The sequence below is a fragment of the Formica exsecta genome, unplaced genomic scaffold (assembly GCF_003651465.1).
Source record: "Formica exsecta isolate Colony F162 unplaced genomic scaffold, ASM365146v1 scaffold149, whole genome shotgun sequence".
Lineage (NCBI taxonomy): Eukaryota > Metazoa > Arthropoda > Insecta > Hymenoptera > Formicidae > Formica > Formica exsecta.
In genome coordinates, this window is record NW_021848818.1 from 872,313 (window position 1) to 891,275 (window position 18,963).

The 18,963-nt window shown below is 41.4% G+C and overlaps 1 protein-coding gene across 3 annotated transcripts in view; it reads right to left on the reverse strand.

The window, feature by feature from the left end:
- Positions 1-18,963, reverse strand: part of LOC115246346 (semaphorin-1A) — a 233,962-nt gene that overhangs the window by 174,074 nt on the left and 40,925 nt on the right. For all 3 annotated transcript variants that reach the window (XM_029825093.1, XM_029825091.1, XM_029825092.1), the window contains exon 2: positions 1,022-2,285. In XM_029825093.1, the coding sequence (XP_029680953.1) occupies positions 1,022-1,154 (133 nt within the window). In that variant the 5' untranslated portion in view covers positions 1,155-2,285. The remainder of the gene's footprint in view (positions 1-1,021; positions 2,286-18,963) is intronic.

The window sequence follows — 18,963 nt, forward strand, 5'->3', positions numbered from 1 at the left end:
GGGGGGAATAATCACAGCGTTGAATCACATAGCTTCTAAATCAGCTGTGAGACTTTGAATAAAACAAAAATCGCAACGCGTTTATAACGCATTGAAATTTCTGCAGGCTCGTTTTCGCTTCGTTGCCCCATGTTTCGTGTTTGTGATATGATGGACAAACTGTTAGCATAATAGAACAAAGCCACGAGATTAACTAATGAGAAATATATATATATGTATTTTATCGCCGGCGAATCGTGCTTTAATAATATAACCGGAACACCGCGGTCGATATCTTTGTGTCTGTTTTCTTATTCGAGTAAGGAAAGTCGGGGGGTGAAGGGGGGGGGATTATACCGCTGATTAAAGTTTGCAGTCACCGACTCGAAACGGAACAATCCTTCCTCGACAAGGGAAAATCCATCCGCGAATGGGGAAGGTGCATGAACCTGCATTCGCTGCAACTTCACGATCATTACATAAGCAAACCTCTCTCTCGGCCTTCGAGAATGCGGCTTCGAACTTTGCGGAAGTCCTTAACCTCTATCGCGTGGAGGTTACTATTCAATATATGTGAAACGTCGCTCAATATTGATGTTGAAATTCACGAATAATGGCTAAACACAAAGCCAAATAAGAATAACAATGGCTAAACTTCTCGTCGTCACCATATTCTTTTCGATTATCCTTCGAGCTTTTTTCTTGCCCGAAAATTTTTCTTTCCCGTAAAACACGTATTAATTTGCTTAAATAAATTTCTACGCGGTTAATAAAATTATTAGTTTGCGCAGTCGCGTCGGAAATATTTATCGAATGTCATTGGAGACTCGAATACACCATTTGACGATTGGAAATACGTCAAAGTAAACTTGTTGACGATCTGCGAGCTGCACTCGCGCAAGATCAATGACCGAAATTATTAATCATTACCACGCACTAATTCATACGACAAACACGAAACAAGGACAAAGGGGGACGAATGGAGAAAACTACACTGTACGTTATTCATCCGCGCGCACAGAAATGACAAATGATCACTCACCTAACTGGACGTACATCTTCGGCCTGACGTTCTCCTGCCAAGCGGCCAGAGCGAGGGTGACCGTCGCGACGAAGCACCAGCAGGACAGCAACGGGTGCATCCTGGGAGCAACGCGGAGGCTGGCTCGCCTCATCCTTTCCTCGCGATGGTGTCGCAGCGACGCTCGGAATGACGTGCCAGGGTTCGTAGTCTCCGTCGCGGGCACTGAACGACCGAAAATCGGCACACGCGAGAACGGAACTCCGGAAGGAATGGCGAACACGTACCCCTCGCACCGTGTATTATCACCGTCACACTGTGCGATCCGAAGCACCCTTGATTACGCCCGCGAGAGACACTGTGACGCGCGCGAATTAACTTATTATCTATCGAGCGTATACGGCGGGAAGAGAGAAGGCGCGCGTTGCTTTCTCTCAAACACTCACTGCGCCGGAAGCAGCTGCGCGGGTGTCGCGGCAGTCACGTGCGGCGCGACGTTCCCGTTTGTTGCGGTCGTTGCATCCACGGTCGTCCACCGGCGGCCCGCCGCGCGCATGTTTTCCCGAGGACGATGGACCGCCTCGCAGCGGCCAAGCGGCACATTCGCGAAGCCGCGAGACGGCCGATGCACGACGAAGGGAAAGTAGAAGGCGAGAGTCGCAACCAACACCCACCCGCGCTCACGCGTTCAAGCGTCCACGCGCGAGCGACGTTAGGATAAACAACCGTTATTACGTCCCTTATTGCGCAACGTCACGACAAACACGCGCACACTGATAAGCACCATCCGCACCCGCTGCCGGTCGCCGTCACACTAACGTCGCGACAGATGACGCTCCCCACCAAGCGCCGCACTCCCCACTCCTACTCCCACTCTCCGCGCCGATATCACGCGCAAGCGCCGTTCGTATTAACGCGTACCTTTCTCTCTCCGTCTTTCGGAACCGTATCTGCGTATGCGTGATGATTACGCGTGTGACTTTCTATACGCGTATGCTCGTTGTGCACGCACGTGGATATGGCGGTAAAACTTCACGGGTAGTACACGTACGAAGGAACAGATAGGAGGAAAAGATAGGGGCAGTGGACCTTTGGAAGGGTACGCACGAGTAAGCGATTGAGGGGCGAGATGCTGGAGGAGAGAGGGTGACACCGGGCAAGCGTCGATTTTCAACCCCACTACCTTCGCGGCGCGATTACGCCGCTGTCGTCTTCCACGTCGTCGTTGTCCTCGTCCTCGTCGTCGTCGTCGTCGTCGGTATCTCGCCGACGTAGCGCTGCTAACCTGGAATGAGAGGGAGGATCGTTATTTGGGTCGATCAGGGACACTTTAATCCGCGACGCTCGTATTTTATCGCGATGTACTCTTGCGATGTCTCGTGAAACACTTAATTCGCGACAATAACATCGCGAATTGTAATCTTAGAGGGGATATTTTTATCTCTGAATGATCTCTAAAGGGAAATCTAAATGATACTCAAACTTTTTGTGTCTTCTTGTTTTTCGATTATACGCACACTTAAAGAAGAGAGAATTTTATGAAAAATTTCATTTAAGATTCTCAAGTTACCAAACTAGTTGACATTGCGAGAGGAAGACTAATGAAATCTTGATTAAAATCATCAACTTTAAATTCTTCCAACGGTGGAACTTATTGCGTAAAATCTCATCGCGCCCCGAACGAATCAGATTTGATAGCCCGATATCTCTGGAAACTCGAAAACCGCAAAGAGTCAGAGTGGACGAAGAAATCCGATTACGATTCGATTTCGCGTAAACGCACGCGCCTGCAAATCCCGTGGGGCCCCTACACAAATAAGGTTTCATCACGCAGAAAGTTCTGGCTGCGGCGGGATAACAAAATTATCCAAATGCGACTGATTCGTCAGCGAATTTTATGAACGTATCCCGTATGCGCGATGCGTAGCGACGCCGCCGACGTTGACATTGTTCATTAATTTGGCGAACCAAGTGCACGGACGACCGGGGAAAGGGGGGAAACAGGGGTGATGGACACCACGGAGGGGGAGGTATGTGTGCATCGAGACTCTAATTCCTACACCAATGATTGGACATGCCTGCACGAGGGAATTCGCCGGGTGTCCACGACGTGTACACGCAATTTCGCGTGGATGTGCGTGTCCGCGCGTACATGTCCGAGCGTATCGTATTCGCGTCCAGCGTTCACGCTCCTTTAATCCTCGATACGCTAAAACACTCGATCGACGTATATTTGTGATTCCGACTTGATGCGCAATTTTTGAGAAAATTCAAAGAAATCATTTCTCTTTCCTTCTTTTGCTTTTTAAAAATAATAAGCTCCTTATATATCAATTTATCCATTTCTTTAAATTATCTTTTCAATGTGGTAATTTATTTTCCGAAAGTAATTAATAATTGAAACTGAGACGTATTTTGGCTTATCACCTTTGACATTAATGCAGACAAAAACAAGTATATTATGATACGTAATTTTAAACTACTCTATATTAAGATACAGGATATAGTACTCATATATAACGCATGTAAAGTTCTCACATGAATTTCCATGGCATAATATTCACGGCGACAGTTTCTTTCATAATTAGTATAATCTCCGAGCATATAAATGAAATTATTCGACTATATGCTGCGTTCCATTTGCTAGGAATGAGCAGCGATGCGAAAGAATAACATGAGATACGAATTGCTAGTAAAATATTATTAAAAAAGAATCCGTCGTATACACATTAAATACAGCATTGTTTTAAAGCCATATCTCAATTTTACGACGTGACTTAAGCGCGTAACGATGTTTTTCATTGCAAAAATAATCTATCGATTTCATAAATTCTTTTTTGAAATGTATATATTCGTGGATCGTATCAATCTGAAAAAAAAAAATCCTCTTTCACCGAAACGGCAATAGTTTAATTTAAAGTTTTAACCATAGTTCATTCAACATTCACGCGTTTATACAAAATCAAATACATATATTATAGAGCATATGACGAGAGCCGTCTAAAGTGATAAGTGGCCATAACAAGAGGAGAAACGATGCATAAAAGATACGTATACTGCACTATCGTAACGTCGTAACGCATGTACGCGCTTCGCTTATGGAGCGATTTAAATTTACAATACAGTTTATATTATCATATCTAACACCTGCTTTAATCGGATATATAATGTTGTTTCCACAAATAATGCAATTTTACTCAATTGGTAACAAATGTATCTTTTATATAAAATATAACATTTTTGGCATATATAATATAATTGTTTTATTTTAAATTAATATTTGATATTTAAACTTATTTTATTAATATATTATTGGATTTGTCATATATATAAAATATGAATAATTATTAACATAATGAAAATAATTATTAACATGTCACACATGATGTCATATTAAATTCTTTTTTTTTTATCAATATTTTTAATACTGTGTTAGGTATTATAAAGCATCCATAGAGACTAGATGTTAACTCACTGCAAGCTCTTTGCGCGAGCTACAAAGGGTTAGTCAAAAGGGTGCTTCAATGGCCCCTCGAAGTAGCGTCGTAAGCAACACTATAGATAGCATGCTAATGAAAATGAAGAAACGGAGATTGAATGCATCGCGTCGTCGAGGCGTCGGGCGAGCTCAAAACGGTACTCATCCACAAATGCGATACGCTTTACGAAACTTACTATTACATCTCAGTGGATCAGCGTGTCACTGGATTACTCGAACGTTGAAGAGGAACGTAGCTCGTCTCTAGTGTGTTCATAAAGTGCTCTTCTTGTATTTCTATTTAGAAGATATATTTTCACAGTGTGTCTCAGGAAAGATATATATTGTATTAAAAGAAAATCCTCCTCTTCACATATTTTACATTAGATTTGTTGCTAGCTAGAATCTAATCTTATTTTATTCTCGTACTAAAAATTTAATATAATAGATTTTATTAATAAAATAGAGATATTTCATAGAATCCATATATTTTTAAGAAAGAATAAAACATAAGAATTTACATCCTGACTGGAAAAAGAATCGATTTCGAATCTTCCTAGCACCATACTTCTTTCTTGAGACATCTCGTCTAACATGTAAGAACGATCGAAAGAGATTTAAAAAGACGAGAAAAATGCAAAAGAATGGGCGCGACAGTTTCGGCGAGAAAAGGCGTAAAAACTCGAGAAGAAGATTCGGGGGTAGAGCTCTACAGAATATACTCTCGCGAAATCGTCCCGCGGGAGTGACTTCGTCCGAGTCGATTTCGCGCGCGTTTAACATCGCGCGAGCAACGACGGAAAAGTGCCGGCAGGCAGGCAGGCAGTGTTGTCTGAGGGGTGCCGCGAGGGGTGTGGCGAGGGACGAGGGGGCAGCAGGGATCGATAACCGAACAACGGGGAAAATCCCGGTGGAAAACGCGCGGGAAGCGCCGGATACCGATGTTGCCGAGGGGAAAGAGAAAAAGAGAGAAAGAGAGAGACAGAGCAAATTCGCGGCTATTGGCAGACGTAAACCAAACTCGATTAAGTTTGACTTCCGAGATACGTCGTGAGGGCAGAAGAACGGTATCCCGGATGAAATTAGTCGAATCATTTATGACGAATTCTCGAGCGGCAACGCCATCATCGCTGTCGCTATATGCGTTCTTTCTTTTTCATCCATTCACAACTGCTGCCGGAGACACGTGGAATTTCGCGAGGAATCTTTCTCGGGCGGAGATAAAAATTAGCGTAGATAAAGATATCCCCGGTGCCTAACGAGTCTCTCGTACGAGTACGGAAGGGTAGGAGCGCGGTGGAGTAGCTAAGTAAAAAAAAAAAAGGTATGGTTAACTACAGAGGAGCAACGCAGAAAATTCCTGCGGATACGATGAGTGAAAGTACGGGGAAGAGCGAGGAAACGACGACTCGTGCCTGTGGCTCTGCGTGCGCCAAAGGCTCGGAATAAAACTCAATTAAATGCGGCCAAAGTTCAACTTTTGTCAAACGTTAAATAAAAAGGATTTCCCGGATAAAGTTAATTAGCCCACTTAAGTCAGAGTACGTTTGCGCTGGTACGCGTGAGACAAATCTTTCAAGCGAATAAAAAATAAAAAAAAAAAAATAAAAAGAAAGGACGAGTGCCGCCGCACGGGGCGTTAAGGATAATAGATATCCTGGATCGCCCTATTTTAGTTTTCGAAGTGTCGAGAAGAGGAAGGGCAACTTTCCTCTCGACGAAGTTTCCGGCGAGAGAAGAAAAAGATATTGGATACGGCGAAACTTCCGATACGAAAGATACAGCTCGGCAGCTGAGCTCTGATTAAAATCAATTAAAGCCATTAGCACCCAATATTTAAGTTTCTCGTAGTCTTTCGTTTCCGTCTCGCGAAATAATGAAAACCGATCGGGACTCCAGTCCTCGCCGCAGCGACTGAGCGTTTTCCCTTCGATAAATCCGATTATACACCATCGAAAGTTAAACGAAATATTCCTTAAAATGTCGTAAATATTGCATCAATACCGCCATAAACACGACCATTATACCTCAGTTTGCTGTGCTTACAACCGTGAACTTCTTATTGCATTGCTCGACGTAGACCATAACGACCGACAATTTTTATTAAAAAGAGGAGGAGGAAAGGAGGGAGACTAAAAATAGAGTAAAAAGCAAGCAGCTGACCGAACAACAGAAAAGATTTCGCTAAAAAACGCGAGTACGTTGTTGCGGCGCTTTTTGAGAACGCGAGGTAGGGGGAGGATAGTCGGTATAAAGGGTAGAAGGTTGCAAAGAGAGGGTTGCAGCAAAAGTCGCGGCTACTGTAGCGGTCAGTCGAGCGATCGAAGGGCATGGAACAAAACCCAATTAAGTCCGCCGGACTTCGACTTCCGCAGTAACGTTACACGAAAAACATTTTCTGAATAAAACTGGATAAAACGAGTTAGGCCATTTGAGCATGGATCGCGCACATGCCATCGGGCTTACCACCGCCCAACGTCAAATGAAGAAACAAAAATAGAGAAAACTAAAAAAAAAAAAAGGAAATACGGAAGCAGTTAGAAAGGGCGGCGTACGCGGTAAAAAAGCGTTTTTCGACCGCGAGATCAGTGGGTGGGTATTCATTCAAATAAAACTCATGAAATATATATTGTTAAAATGTTAAAAGACGGAATAGTAAGAGTAGTAAGTGTAATAAAAAAATTGTTTTTAAACTGTTAATATCATTAAGAAGATGCTTTACGACCGTTGAATCGAATTAAATCGCGTAATCGCACTTCGAAAATACGACTCGTGTGAGTTTCTTGCGTGATCGCGGGCCAACATCTCAAAAGGGCACTCACCAAAGTCCTCCGGATAAAAATTCAGAAATCAATCGACAGCGAACGGCGCGATTCGCTTTTTGCGAGTCCCAATGTGTCACGCTTATCGAAAATCGTTCGCCAAACGACGGACGTCGGCCGGAATTGAAATCCTTTAGCGAGCATGGCCCGTGATATATAACTGACCTACAAGAAAGATATTTGCCGAATGGAAGGTGGGATGGAACGAGAGATATGAGAGAGCGAAAAGTACCACCCCTCCTTCCCTCTCCTACTTATACATGACACGAGAAGGGGAAATAGGTACCTATATTCACGCTTATATCGCCAATACGCGCTCAAACGTAAAAGTAATCTCTTCTGTCACCTGTCGCTCTTCGGTAAAATACTTGATGAATCCTCGCCCAGTAGAAACGTTTTTATCGGCGTTATCCTAGGGAATAACGCGCGCTGGTCCCTCCGTTCATTTTTTCGCGACCCTGCCGCAGTTGTCCCCCTCAAAAATACCGACTTTCGATTAAAAGCCATTCGAAACGTTCGTGCTACAACGATATCGAGAATGAGGGGCCAGCAAAACGCGAGGGCGGACGGGGACGCGTAAAAAAAGGTCGCGAGATAACGGAGGTCCTCGAGAAGATGCGACCCAAAAAACACATAAAGGACGCGTCACGAAGACGAGAGGACTGCGTGATGTCGGTGTCCTCGAAATTCGAGAGTGAAACGTGATAGCCCACTTTTGTTCGTGATAGTGCGAGCGAAGCTCATGCCATTCTTCCGCAAATGAAAAATGTCAGATCGATCGCGACAAATGCCACGAGACATTCTTTTCTATGTGACATTTAATTAATTCCGCGCCGCTGTCCACCGCTATTCTCGCGCAGACATACCATGCTTGAGATTAATTGCGCTTATAAGCATATTGTTCGTACTACCATGCTCTACCATGCACGTTGCTAAACGGAATTAGCGGTGCAAAAAAAAAACGTATGGTTTAAATACGAAATATGCGAGAACAATTACTGGCATATATTCTTGTTAAATATTCTCAATGCGAAACCTCTTGGAGAAAAAAATAAAAACAGGTGAATGTGCATTAATCCTGGCTATTCTCTTCAAATTTATTTGCCGCTCTATGAAGGCAATATTTTTAATTTACTGACAAAATTCATTTTGTGTTATATGTATACGTTTGAAAAAATAACATGTGCGCGATCCAACAGCCCAATTTAATGCATTTAAATTTGTTGCGCAACAAATTTACCAACAAATACCAGTTTTTGAAGTGAGTGGCATAAGCGGTTCGTTTGGCAATAAAATAACGAAATTTTAACTCGAGAGAGATATATATATATACATATAAAATTGTGACCAAAAACACAAAATTAATAATCTAATAAATCTTCAATAATATGAATCAAAAATTAAGATAAAACTATGATTGGTTAGATTAAGTTATCGATTATATAACATCTTCGGAAGAACGTGTCACCTAAACTCCCACTCCGCGTTTCACGTTATTTAAGCGCGTCGAGGGAAAATAGTAATAATGATAATTAAGCGAATAATTAAGAGGAGCGTCGTCGTTATCTCTGACGAGACTACGGTATTCCGCACGTTACGTCTTCTCTCGGAGTTAGGCAGGAAACGTTCAAACGTCCACGACCGTCCGATTAAAAACTCTAACAACTTTGACCCAGAAAGAAATTGCCTCGTTACGATGTCATTAATTCAAAACAGTTTAATTAGTATACCTTTACAGTTGCCCGTCCGTGAGCTGCATTCGCACGACGATTAGGTACAAATAAAATGCATTTCAAAATCGTTGTCCATAAAGTTCGCTTAATTCTTTAGAAATATTTACAATGCTCTTCCGTTGCTAACAAAAAATCGTTCCTCACTTAATGTATAACGAAAGACTGAACCTTAACGATAAATCATATTAAAATTATCTCCACAAAGTTTCGTGAAATATTAATGATTCTTATTTCTGAGAATGCTTAAAAAGCTATGACAATGGGAAAATTTCGAGAAGATTTTCGTTACACAATGACAATATGTGTGTCTGATGATATATATCGATGAGAATACGAATCTTCTTTCGATGCGCTATATTTGATACATCGAAAACGGCCATGTCTTAGTACTTTGTTCCTCTAATTTATTCACGCAAAGCAAGGAAAGTTTCGACAAATATCCCATTTTACTGGAGTGCTGCTTTAATACCCAAGTTGTATGCGCGCCTGATGCATAAAGAATACAATCGATCTTCGACGGAGTTATAAAATATTAAACAGCACAGTGCAAAATGTCTTTCCGTTACCCCGTATCATACGATCCCGGGATATCTCGGATATTCTTTAATGCGTGAAAAGAGGACACGAAAAAGCCAGGCTAATTACGATCTATATTTTTGGCGGAGAACGCTAAAAGTTCCTAGCGAGTATGATTGATCTTCCGCATTAACAGTTTATTAAAGAGCGGGAAAAGTACATCTAAGTAGCACTTAGATACTTCGCGAACTATGTATCGCTCGCTACTTTAATACTTTGACATTTAATGGATTAAAAAGTCGGTTAATTCGATCTATTCTTTAATGCGTTGAGTTCCGAAGATACTTCCAAAGTCTCGATCGCGCGGGAACCGCGTTTTTGATGCATCGAATAAAAATTACATACACGTCAGTTATCATAATGCTATATAAAAATAAAAATGAAGATAACAAAGCAGTTTTGTGACACATTTGCTATAATAATAAAAGACAGCGCTAAATTATAAATTGTACTTTCGACAGAATCATGAATATCGATACTGTGGATCAATGTGCCCTGAATACATTTTCCAAAAGGAACCACGTTATAAATTATAACATCTTGCTATTTATTTTAGCCATTAATAAATCTGTAATACAAATGTCATCTGTAATATGTACGTCATCAATATATCCGTACTTCCTCAAATGGAAAAATTGCACGACGAAATCCTGCCATTTCGCGTGAAATGTGTTCTCGTGTTTGCCATTCTTTCTCTCTCTCTCTCTGTGATACATTTTCTATTCCTGTTCTGATGAACTTTTTCTATCCATTTAGAACTAGAATAACTACATTAATCTCTTCTTTCATTTCACCGTGGAAATTCCTACTGATTTCTTCACTGAGAAAAAGCGACAGAATGAAAAGTCTCGGTTATACCGTGAATGCGTTACCATAAAAATCAAATAATTACACACTTTCAATAAATGACAATTTGCTTCAAGGGAACGGGATTGAAGTCGCGGTTTATTGAATCGCTCTGTCAATGTTTCACCGTAATGCCACGTTACGCTCGCGAAGCTCCACGTGTACCTAATGCGAGCTCGGGGGCGTGATCGATTTTAGCGTATCGCGAGGCAACTTATCGCCACGACGTTACACGAACGACCGTAAAGCCGTAATACCGCTACGCTACCAAGACTATGCTACGCGGATTTCAACTCGTCGTTTCGTGAACGCGCGTCTAGAAGATCGGCTCCGGATAATCCGTCCGTCCACAGTTACGTTCCTGCGATAAGCGCACTTGCTAATTAGCCAAAGCGTTACGCGTCCAGGATACTCGATTTCATCTTTCGTTTCATCGACAAAAGTAGTAAGCACGTCACGGCCCCTCCCCCGATTTTCTCGTTGATGTAAAGCCAATTTCGCGTACAAACGCGGTTCGCTACTTGATAGATAAATCGTCAGACCCGGCTAAACATTTCTGTATAAACCCGCAGGCATTTTCATCGTTTTTTTTTCATTTTACTGTATTATATTCCCAAATAGATCTCCGGCTTGTTTCACAACAGTTTTACTTCCGCGACAGTAATCTATGTAGAATATATTATACAGTATAATAAACACTACAGAATAGAGATAAATCGCAATATTCGATATTCTATAATGATTATTCAGATCACTCGATTATTAAACCGCATGATACGATTAATCATATAATATTAATAAGGGTAATTAACCGATTATGGTTATCTGCTTTCGAAATACACATAATAGGGATTTTTAATTCATTATACATATCGCATAATGCCATTTACCATATTAAAATAAAATAAGATAATATAATCTATTAATTTATTTTTTAATGAGATAATATTAACTCTTATGTCGCTGAAAGTATGTAAAATGATTTACGAAAACTTAAATGTTGTTAAAATGCAGACAAGCAAAATATTATATTATTACGAGTAAAGCATGACTTCTTTAAGTAGCTAAGACGTTTCGCGAGATTAATCTCATTTGATTCGATCTTATTATACCTAATAAAAATGAGATGTCTTTAATGGCATGCTTTTTTGTTTCAAGTAAAATCCATTTCCGCGCCGTGTATTTACAGTCGCTGGTGGAGAAAGTAAAAGGATACGAGCACCGGAAACCAGAGTGATTATGCCGACAAAGCATAGTCGTATCGGCGTAATGCTAGTACCGGCCCGCCTACTCTCCCGAGATTAGCGAGCTATAATTAGCGAGCGGACGTTATAATACGAGAAGAGCCGCCGTCGATCGATTGATCGTCCGATTTCATTGACGCGTCTGTTTGCTAATGCGCGGTCCGCGAATTTCGCAGTCACGCTTTCGATGGGAAATTCATTCGAGCGTCAGGCTGGCGGTGGCAGAATTATAATGAAGCAGAGACTTTTCTACATTTAGCCAATTCTGCAAAGTACCGCATCGCGTTTTTCGAACTTTATCGCACGCATTCATACAATCCTAGATTCGAGACTAGATGAATGTCACGTCATGAGATAATGAAGCGCCGTTGCATAGATGATGAGCTTTAGCTACTGATTACTCGCGTACGAAATTACATAGAAGAACGTAAATCTCCCTCTATTAGAATCTCTGCTATTAAAACGGCTTAACCCATTTCCATTCCCAGACTCATTAATCGAATTGTGAAGAAAACTTCTTTGAGAACGTAAAACGGGCCCATTAAACGAATAACTTTTTCATGATTCGGATCGCGTTCATGTGCTATCATGCTTCATATAGAAGACGAACGAATAAAGCGTAATGAAGATTCGTACGTAATTGGACCCAGTCTCATATAAGACGGGATTGCAATTTCTGAAGTTTCGGATTCCTCTTTTATGTCTCGGCGGAAAATATCTGCGTAGAAACATATTTTCGCCCGGAACGAATCAAGTTTTGATGATATCGAATAATGAAGCACTCGGGACTGAGTATGTCTTCTCATCTGTCACGAGCGAATCACGATTTTGTCGACACCGCGCGGGATGCCGATATATGCTCGCATCATACACAACGAGATAATATTAGCGACGCGATTCAGAATAGCCGTCGTTATTCGTCGAGCGAGAGACCCGTCATTTATATCCGCCACTCTACTTGATACTGATGGAAGTATAGGCGGCGCAGTGCGGCATTATAGCGCACAGCGAAGCAACGGTAGCGATTATGCATTTGCAAGGAATGCGTGGCTCAATGATGGCCCCCCAGGATAATCCGTCTGCCTGCCTAGACCCCTGAGATTAGCACGGGCGCTAATTAGACGAGACATTACACACGCCGGAGATACGACACTGATAGCACTGCGCATATCGATCGTTAGGTTTCGTCGACGGCGGAAGCTGCTGGTACGTACATTTCTGAGAAACGATCTCTTAGAAAATCGCAAGCATTTGCTTCTTAGATAGTTTATATCTGAGAAGACGCACACTTTTCCTGAATTATAATTAAATAAAAGATTTCGGCAGATTCATTACTACTGCTTTGTCATATTAAGCGGAGAACATTTTACTGAATTTTTCTCGGAAATTACTTTCATTGACATAAAGATATACTGATCTGATAAAATTGCAATTTTGACTCGGAAAATAATACGATTAATATTTTAATGCTTAAGCCGATACGTACATATGTGTATGTACCGAATTTTGTGACAGTTACTGGTATTAGCCAAAATCGATGACGAAGGAGATTCATTAGTGCACAACAGCGTTAATTAAATAGTTTCGCATCACTGTATGATACGCTCCGCGATGGACGTGTGCTTTACAATAATTACTCAGTCAGATAATTAATTCTCGAAAATGCCTGATGTAATGCATCTCCTATACAAATAAATGTGCTGCCTCGGGGTTCGCGTCGTCCGTGACACGCTCCTGCAAACTGAGAAAATACGCAAAAAGCGTACTTACATACGCATCTAGAAGCTCACGAGAGCTCCAAAGCATCATGTCGTAAATTATAAAATTACACGGTTTTTCCGCGTATTACGTACTTGATGTTATATTGCCTCTAGCTTGCTAAAAATTGCATCAACTATGTAAAGAATAAAAAAAAGAGTGTGTTTTAATTTACTATTTAATTTAGTACGTAAAATTAATTTACAAGTATTTAAAAAAGTAGAAAATAATAATCATTATTAACTTTAATATAAATATAGAGGCAAAAAAAGATCGTGGTACCGGGGAAATATCTAACTCAACATTTCTTTGACTAAAGGTTTTACTCCAAAAACAAAAGAAAAGAATATAATGGTTGATAAGCGATCCAAATAGAGTCTGCGCTATCTGCATAGATAAAAGGATAGCTTACAGGTATCGCTTATTGTTGTTTACGCGCGTAAGCATCCGATGTATCGATACTCGATACTTCGACTTAGCTCAGTAAATGAAAAATAACGATGCTACGCGATACTATTCTTCAAAAATATTGATGCCGATATACCGCCGAGCATATTCATACTCTAGCAGAAAGTTTCGACAGAACCGATATTACTAAGTATCGATCTTTTCCAAGTATCGAATAGCATGATTACTTGTTCTTCGTTTATTGGCTAAGTAAGAGTATTGGGTATTGATGTTTCCGGCAATATGGACGAACACGCGACGCGTGCGTTGCGCGTAACGCAAGCGGCGGTGATTCGCAGTACGAGAAGAGACTGGGCATGATTTGCGAGACAGAACAATTTCCGTTTCGTGTAACGCGCGCGAAACTTGTACGCAAGTTCCACGGGAGACGCAGAGAGAGGGAGAGAGGAGAGGAGGAGACAGGGTCGGTGGCCGATAGTACGGTGGGGATAGTACGGTGGATGGGGGTGCCATCAAGGGTGCGATGGAAAAAGGCGCGCACACCTTAAGAGATTCTGAGAAATGGGTTAAGGAAGCTCCTAGAATCCGCGGAATATAAATCATTTCCGACGGCAGTAATTCGATTCTCGCGAGTCTTCGGAGGATCCTCCGGGGGTGCTTCGCCGTCTCTTTTTTGTCTTATTGGGAGGAGAGGATCGAACGGAGTTACGGGCCGCCATCCAGTCCACATCTATCTCCTTGTTGGTAAGACACAACGCCAACAAGCAAAGGCAGCAGAATTTCCTGATTATGTGAGAACGAGACGAGAACCATTTGGACAATGACTTGAATGACTCGAATAGAACGAAATATAGAGTACGCGAGATCGCCGCTTCGCGAAAGAAACCGTGAACTGTCATTATTGACGTCACGAACCGAATAAGTTCGTGATGTTACGTGGATAATTAGATTATGTAAAAATAAATTGTTAAAACAAAACTATGAGGAAATTATGACTAAACATCCTTTCCTTAATTTTACTTTTACTTAATAGCGATTTTATTTTCTTAAAACGATGCATATTTCATAAATGACCCTTTTATCTCTAGATGGTTAGATATTTTAGATTATAATCTGTTTTATTTCAGTGTGTGCACTATTTTTGATAAATTATGAGTGTGAAAATTTGTGATTAATCTTCTTATTATTTCTATGTAATGTTTGACAAGTTCGGTCAAATTATCGATTTGTACCACTAACTTTCAAATATCTCTCAATTACATAGCTACGTCAACGATAGAATAGTAGCCAGAAATTCCAATTTGCCCCCAGCGACAAAACGAATTTGGCGATGGCACTACCGCAACGCAAAATTTCGCCGATCGAAGACAGAGAAAAAAAAAGAAAAAGCAGAGAAACGATATACAAATATATCGCCCTATATGCGCGATATGCGATATTCTCGCGCGCGAAGTCGCGGCACTCGCTCGAAGAAACGAAGTGTCGGCCGACTTCCGCTGCAGCGACTCGAAACTTCGTTACGTCGCTTCCGAGTTGCAACGACGCGCTCTCCTGGATTTCCACTCGATTTCCTCCGGTATCCGATCGACTTTCGACGAAGAGAGAAAGAGAGAGAGAGAGAGAGAGAGCAAAATGCCCCCCAATGCGATCTTACCCTCCTTTACTTTTTCCTTCACAGGGTAGAGAAAAAAATTGAGTTTCAACTCGATCCGCGGGATGAACAAGCACGATTTGTACGCATAAACCCTTTTACGGCGCGGCACAATGGCGGGGTGGTAACCGGTTCGAGAACAAAAGCAAGGCAGCACGTTGAAAAGGAAAAAAAATTTAAAAAAAATGTAGAACAAAAAGAAAAAGCCGATTCGCCAAAGAAGTGCAACAGGCGGCGCGAGTACGGTTTTAAAATTCCGGAAAAATTCCGCGATGTTTCTCAATGACGACGCGGCTTTCCGTACTCGCTTCTTGAAATGACGTTACCGGCGGGCGTTGCATTTCATTCGGCGGTAATTACGTTGCGTGCCGCGCAGCAGAGAATAAAACGCTTGCCCGAGGGAAAAATCCGTTCCCCGAGAACGGGAAATATGGAAAAATGTTACGTTGTTATATACGCGTAGCGAGAACGCGTGGCTGCTCACTCGTGTGAAAAAAAGAAGTAGCGCATTCGAGCGCTACTACCTTTGTGTCCGATCGAATTACAAAATGAACCATGACGATGAATCGAAGGTATTTCGCTAAGTTGTAAGAGCACTGATAACGCGCGCGTTATTTATTTCTTCGAATTCAATTTAAGTGTATTTCAGCATAAACACACAAATATTTAACGCGCGCGTTCTTAAATAAAATCGTACATATTCTTTTTACTCTCCCGTTCAATAATCAACAATCATTTTGCAATTACTAATCTTTCTATTTCACAATTATTTCAAAATAATAAAAATACATTCGATGTATATAATCTAAAAGTAAAAAGTTAAAACACGCACGTCATTCTTTCATAAATAATCCATTTCCTATACGAGGACGTGTCGAGCGAAAATTGCGCCATAATGCATCTAGCGCGTTTACTAACATTTTGAGCTTTCAGTCACATGATGATAAAGAAATATCAGTCGATACTTTACGTCGTTTACGTCGCAACGGGCTGCAGTCTCTCTATCATCGTATACACGGCCTCACTGCTATATCTTTTTTCCATTTACTTCCGCGCGAAAGACGGAACGTTTTCTTCTCCCATCACCATCGCGCCGATAAAAATAAGATTCTCCGCAGCAGAAGCTACGCATAGGGGTGATGACGATTTACGCGTGTAAATCGCTCGCAACTCGTACGGGTTAAAGGCAAAGCGTATGTAAAAGTAAAAGAGAGAAAAAAATTCGACCGTCAAACCGACATAAATTGATAACGAGAGAGAGAGAGAGAGAGAGAGAGAGAGAGAGAGAGAGAGAGAGAGAGAGAGAAAAAAAGAGAGAGAGAGAGAGAGAGAGAGAGAGAGAGAGAGAGAGAGAGAGAGAGAGAGAGAGAGAGAGAGAGAGAGAGAGAGAGAGAGAGAGAGAGAGAGAGAGAGAGAGAGAGAGAGAGAGAGAGAGAGAGAGAGAGAGAGAGAGAAAGAAAACTTAAAAAAGTCACTCGATTTTTTATTAAATTAAATAATCGATCAAATTAAGATTTTGAGAAAATAGACGCTGCAAATTGCTACAGTTGATTTCCGAGAAACGCGATATTTGATTAGCGCAGCGGTTGTTTACGAGTAAGGTTTCTTACACGTAATAAACACTGAGGATTTCTACGAGCATCCTGCGGCGAATTCGAAGTTTCTCGTTTCCTGTTCACGCTTCGGATTCGCCGCTTCCCTCCCCCATCAAGCCGAAAGAGAAAAAGAAGCGGCTGCTTCCCAACCGTGTCTCGAGTGTGTAAAAATAGAATTAGACAAAAACAGGACTACGCGAGTATCGGGCAACCAGAAACTCGCTTGCCGATCTAACCCCGTCCCATCGAGTAATGTGGCTCGTAAATCGATTTTCCTGTGATATTTGGGTCACGTGTGACAGATGAGCTAATCTCTTGCTGCCGTAGTAAGAACACGCCTGATGTATTGAAGCGATCTGTAATTCAGTGTCTCTCCTCTAAGGAGATGAGATCTCAAAAAAATTAAGAGAAAAAGAAATGAGAAGAAAGATTTGAAAAAGTCGAGATGTCGGTGATGACATTGGTCACTAATGGAAAAAAATGCATAAAGGAAATTTCTTACGAATCGCTCGAGGCAGATAAGTAGTATTAATTTTTCTCGAAAAAAAAAAAAAAGATTTAATTTCTTTTTATAATAAATTATATTACGAAAAGATAAATTATATATAATAAAATCTATGAAAAATAAATCTATAATAAAATCTATGACAAAACTATTATTTTTTATCAATATTATTATAGAATCACACACGCACATTATCACACATTTTGTTCAAAGGACAATATTACAACGAAAAATCATTTGAACGCATCCACCTGACGATTTCAAATAATTCACCGGACACGTGTACTCCAGCACGGGAGAGAGGAAGGGTTAAACGAACGGACGTGTTAACCATGGGTCACTGGCGACGGTTTACACGCATCCATGCGCCATTGCAAACCACTCGCGAAATCGCGACACGCACGCGACGCATTACGTGTACGCACGCGAGAATGGTGAATGATGTCGCGGGTCTGATAAATGCACGGAAGATTTATATCGAGCAGGCTGCGGGATATAAAAGGCTGGACGAGATATCAAATCTCGATTGGATCAAGTACGTGGCGAGAGGGATGTAGTAGGAACCTATACCAGGCCGAACGATGGAACAATAAGAGAGTTTTTGGTGAGATTGATATATGGGAATGGTGGTAAATTTTCTGCGCGAGGGTAGTGAATGATCGCAGGTGACGGATTGACAAAACTCGGCGAGCCACAACGCAGTCGTTACATTCTGCGAAAGTCAACTATTACGGAAATGTAAGAATCAGGTATCCGGAATTTATTTTTAAGGAGTTTCTTTCAAACGCTAAAGGTTTTTCTGCGAAGAGAGAAGAGAATTTGTCTTCTTTTGAGTTTAAAAACACTCAAAGAAAATATCATATTTGCGGAAAAAGCAAAAGTAGAATGAACAGTTTAGAAGCAAAGGAAATTATCATGGTTTACTTTGGCGCAGCAACATTTCGGAAGATAACTCAATCTGAATATAAAACGGAGCAACAATGTTGCGGGGCAACAGTTTAAAATAATTGATCCCTTATTCGGTGTGCGCGTGTGTGTAGGTGTTACAGGCACCGCCTACGGATAAAAAATCTGACTAACCGCGAAACAGCAAAAACAATACCGCAAAGAAGCTCATTCCATTGCGGGGGAAAAGCCGCGTCGAGAAGTTACTTAAACGTACGAGAAGTTAGGCGCGACGGCTCTCTTACTGCGCTTTCCCGCATTTGCTGCGCTTGTACATCCTCTTACGAAACTTCGGAGCACTCCGTTCGAATTAACGAAACATGTTGCGTTGAGAGTCGGGAGAAAAACTTGCAAAGGAAATCTCGACCGCGCACTTTCTCTCTTTTCTATCGTTCTCTTTCC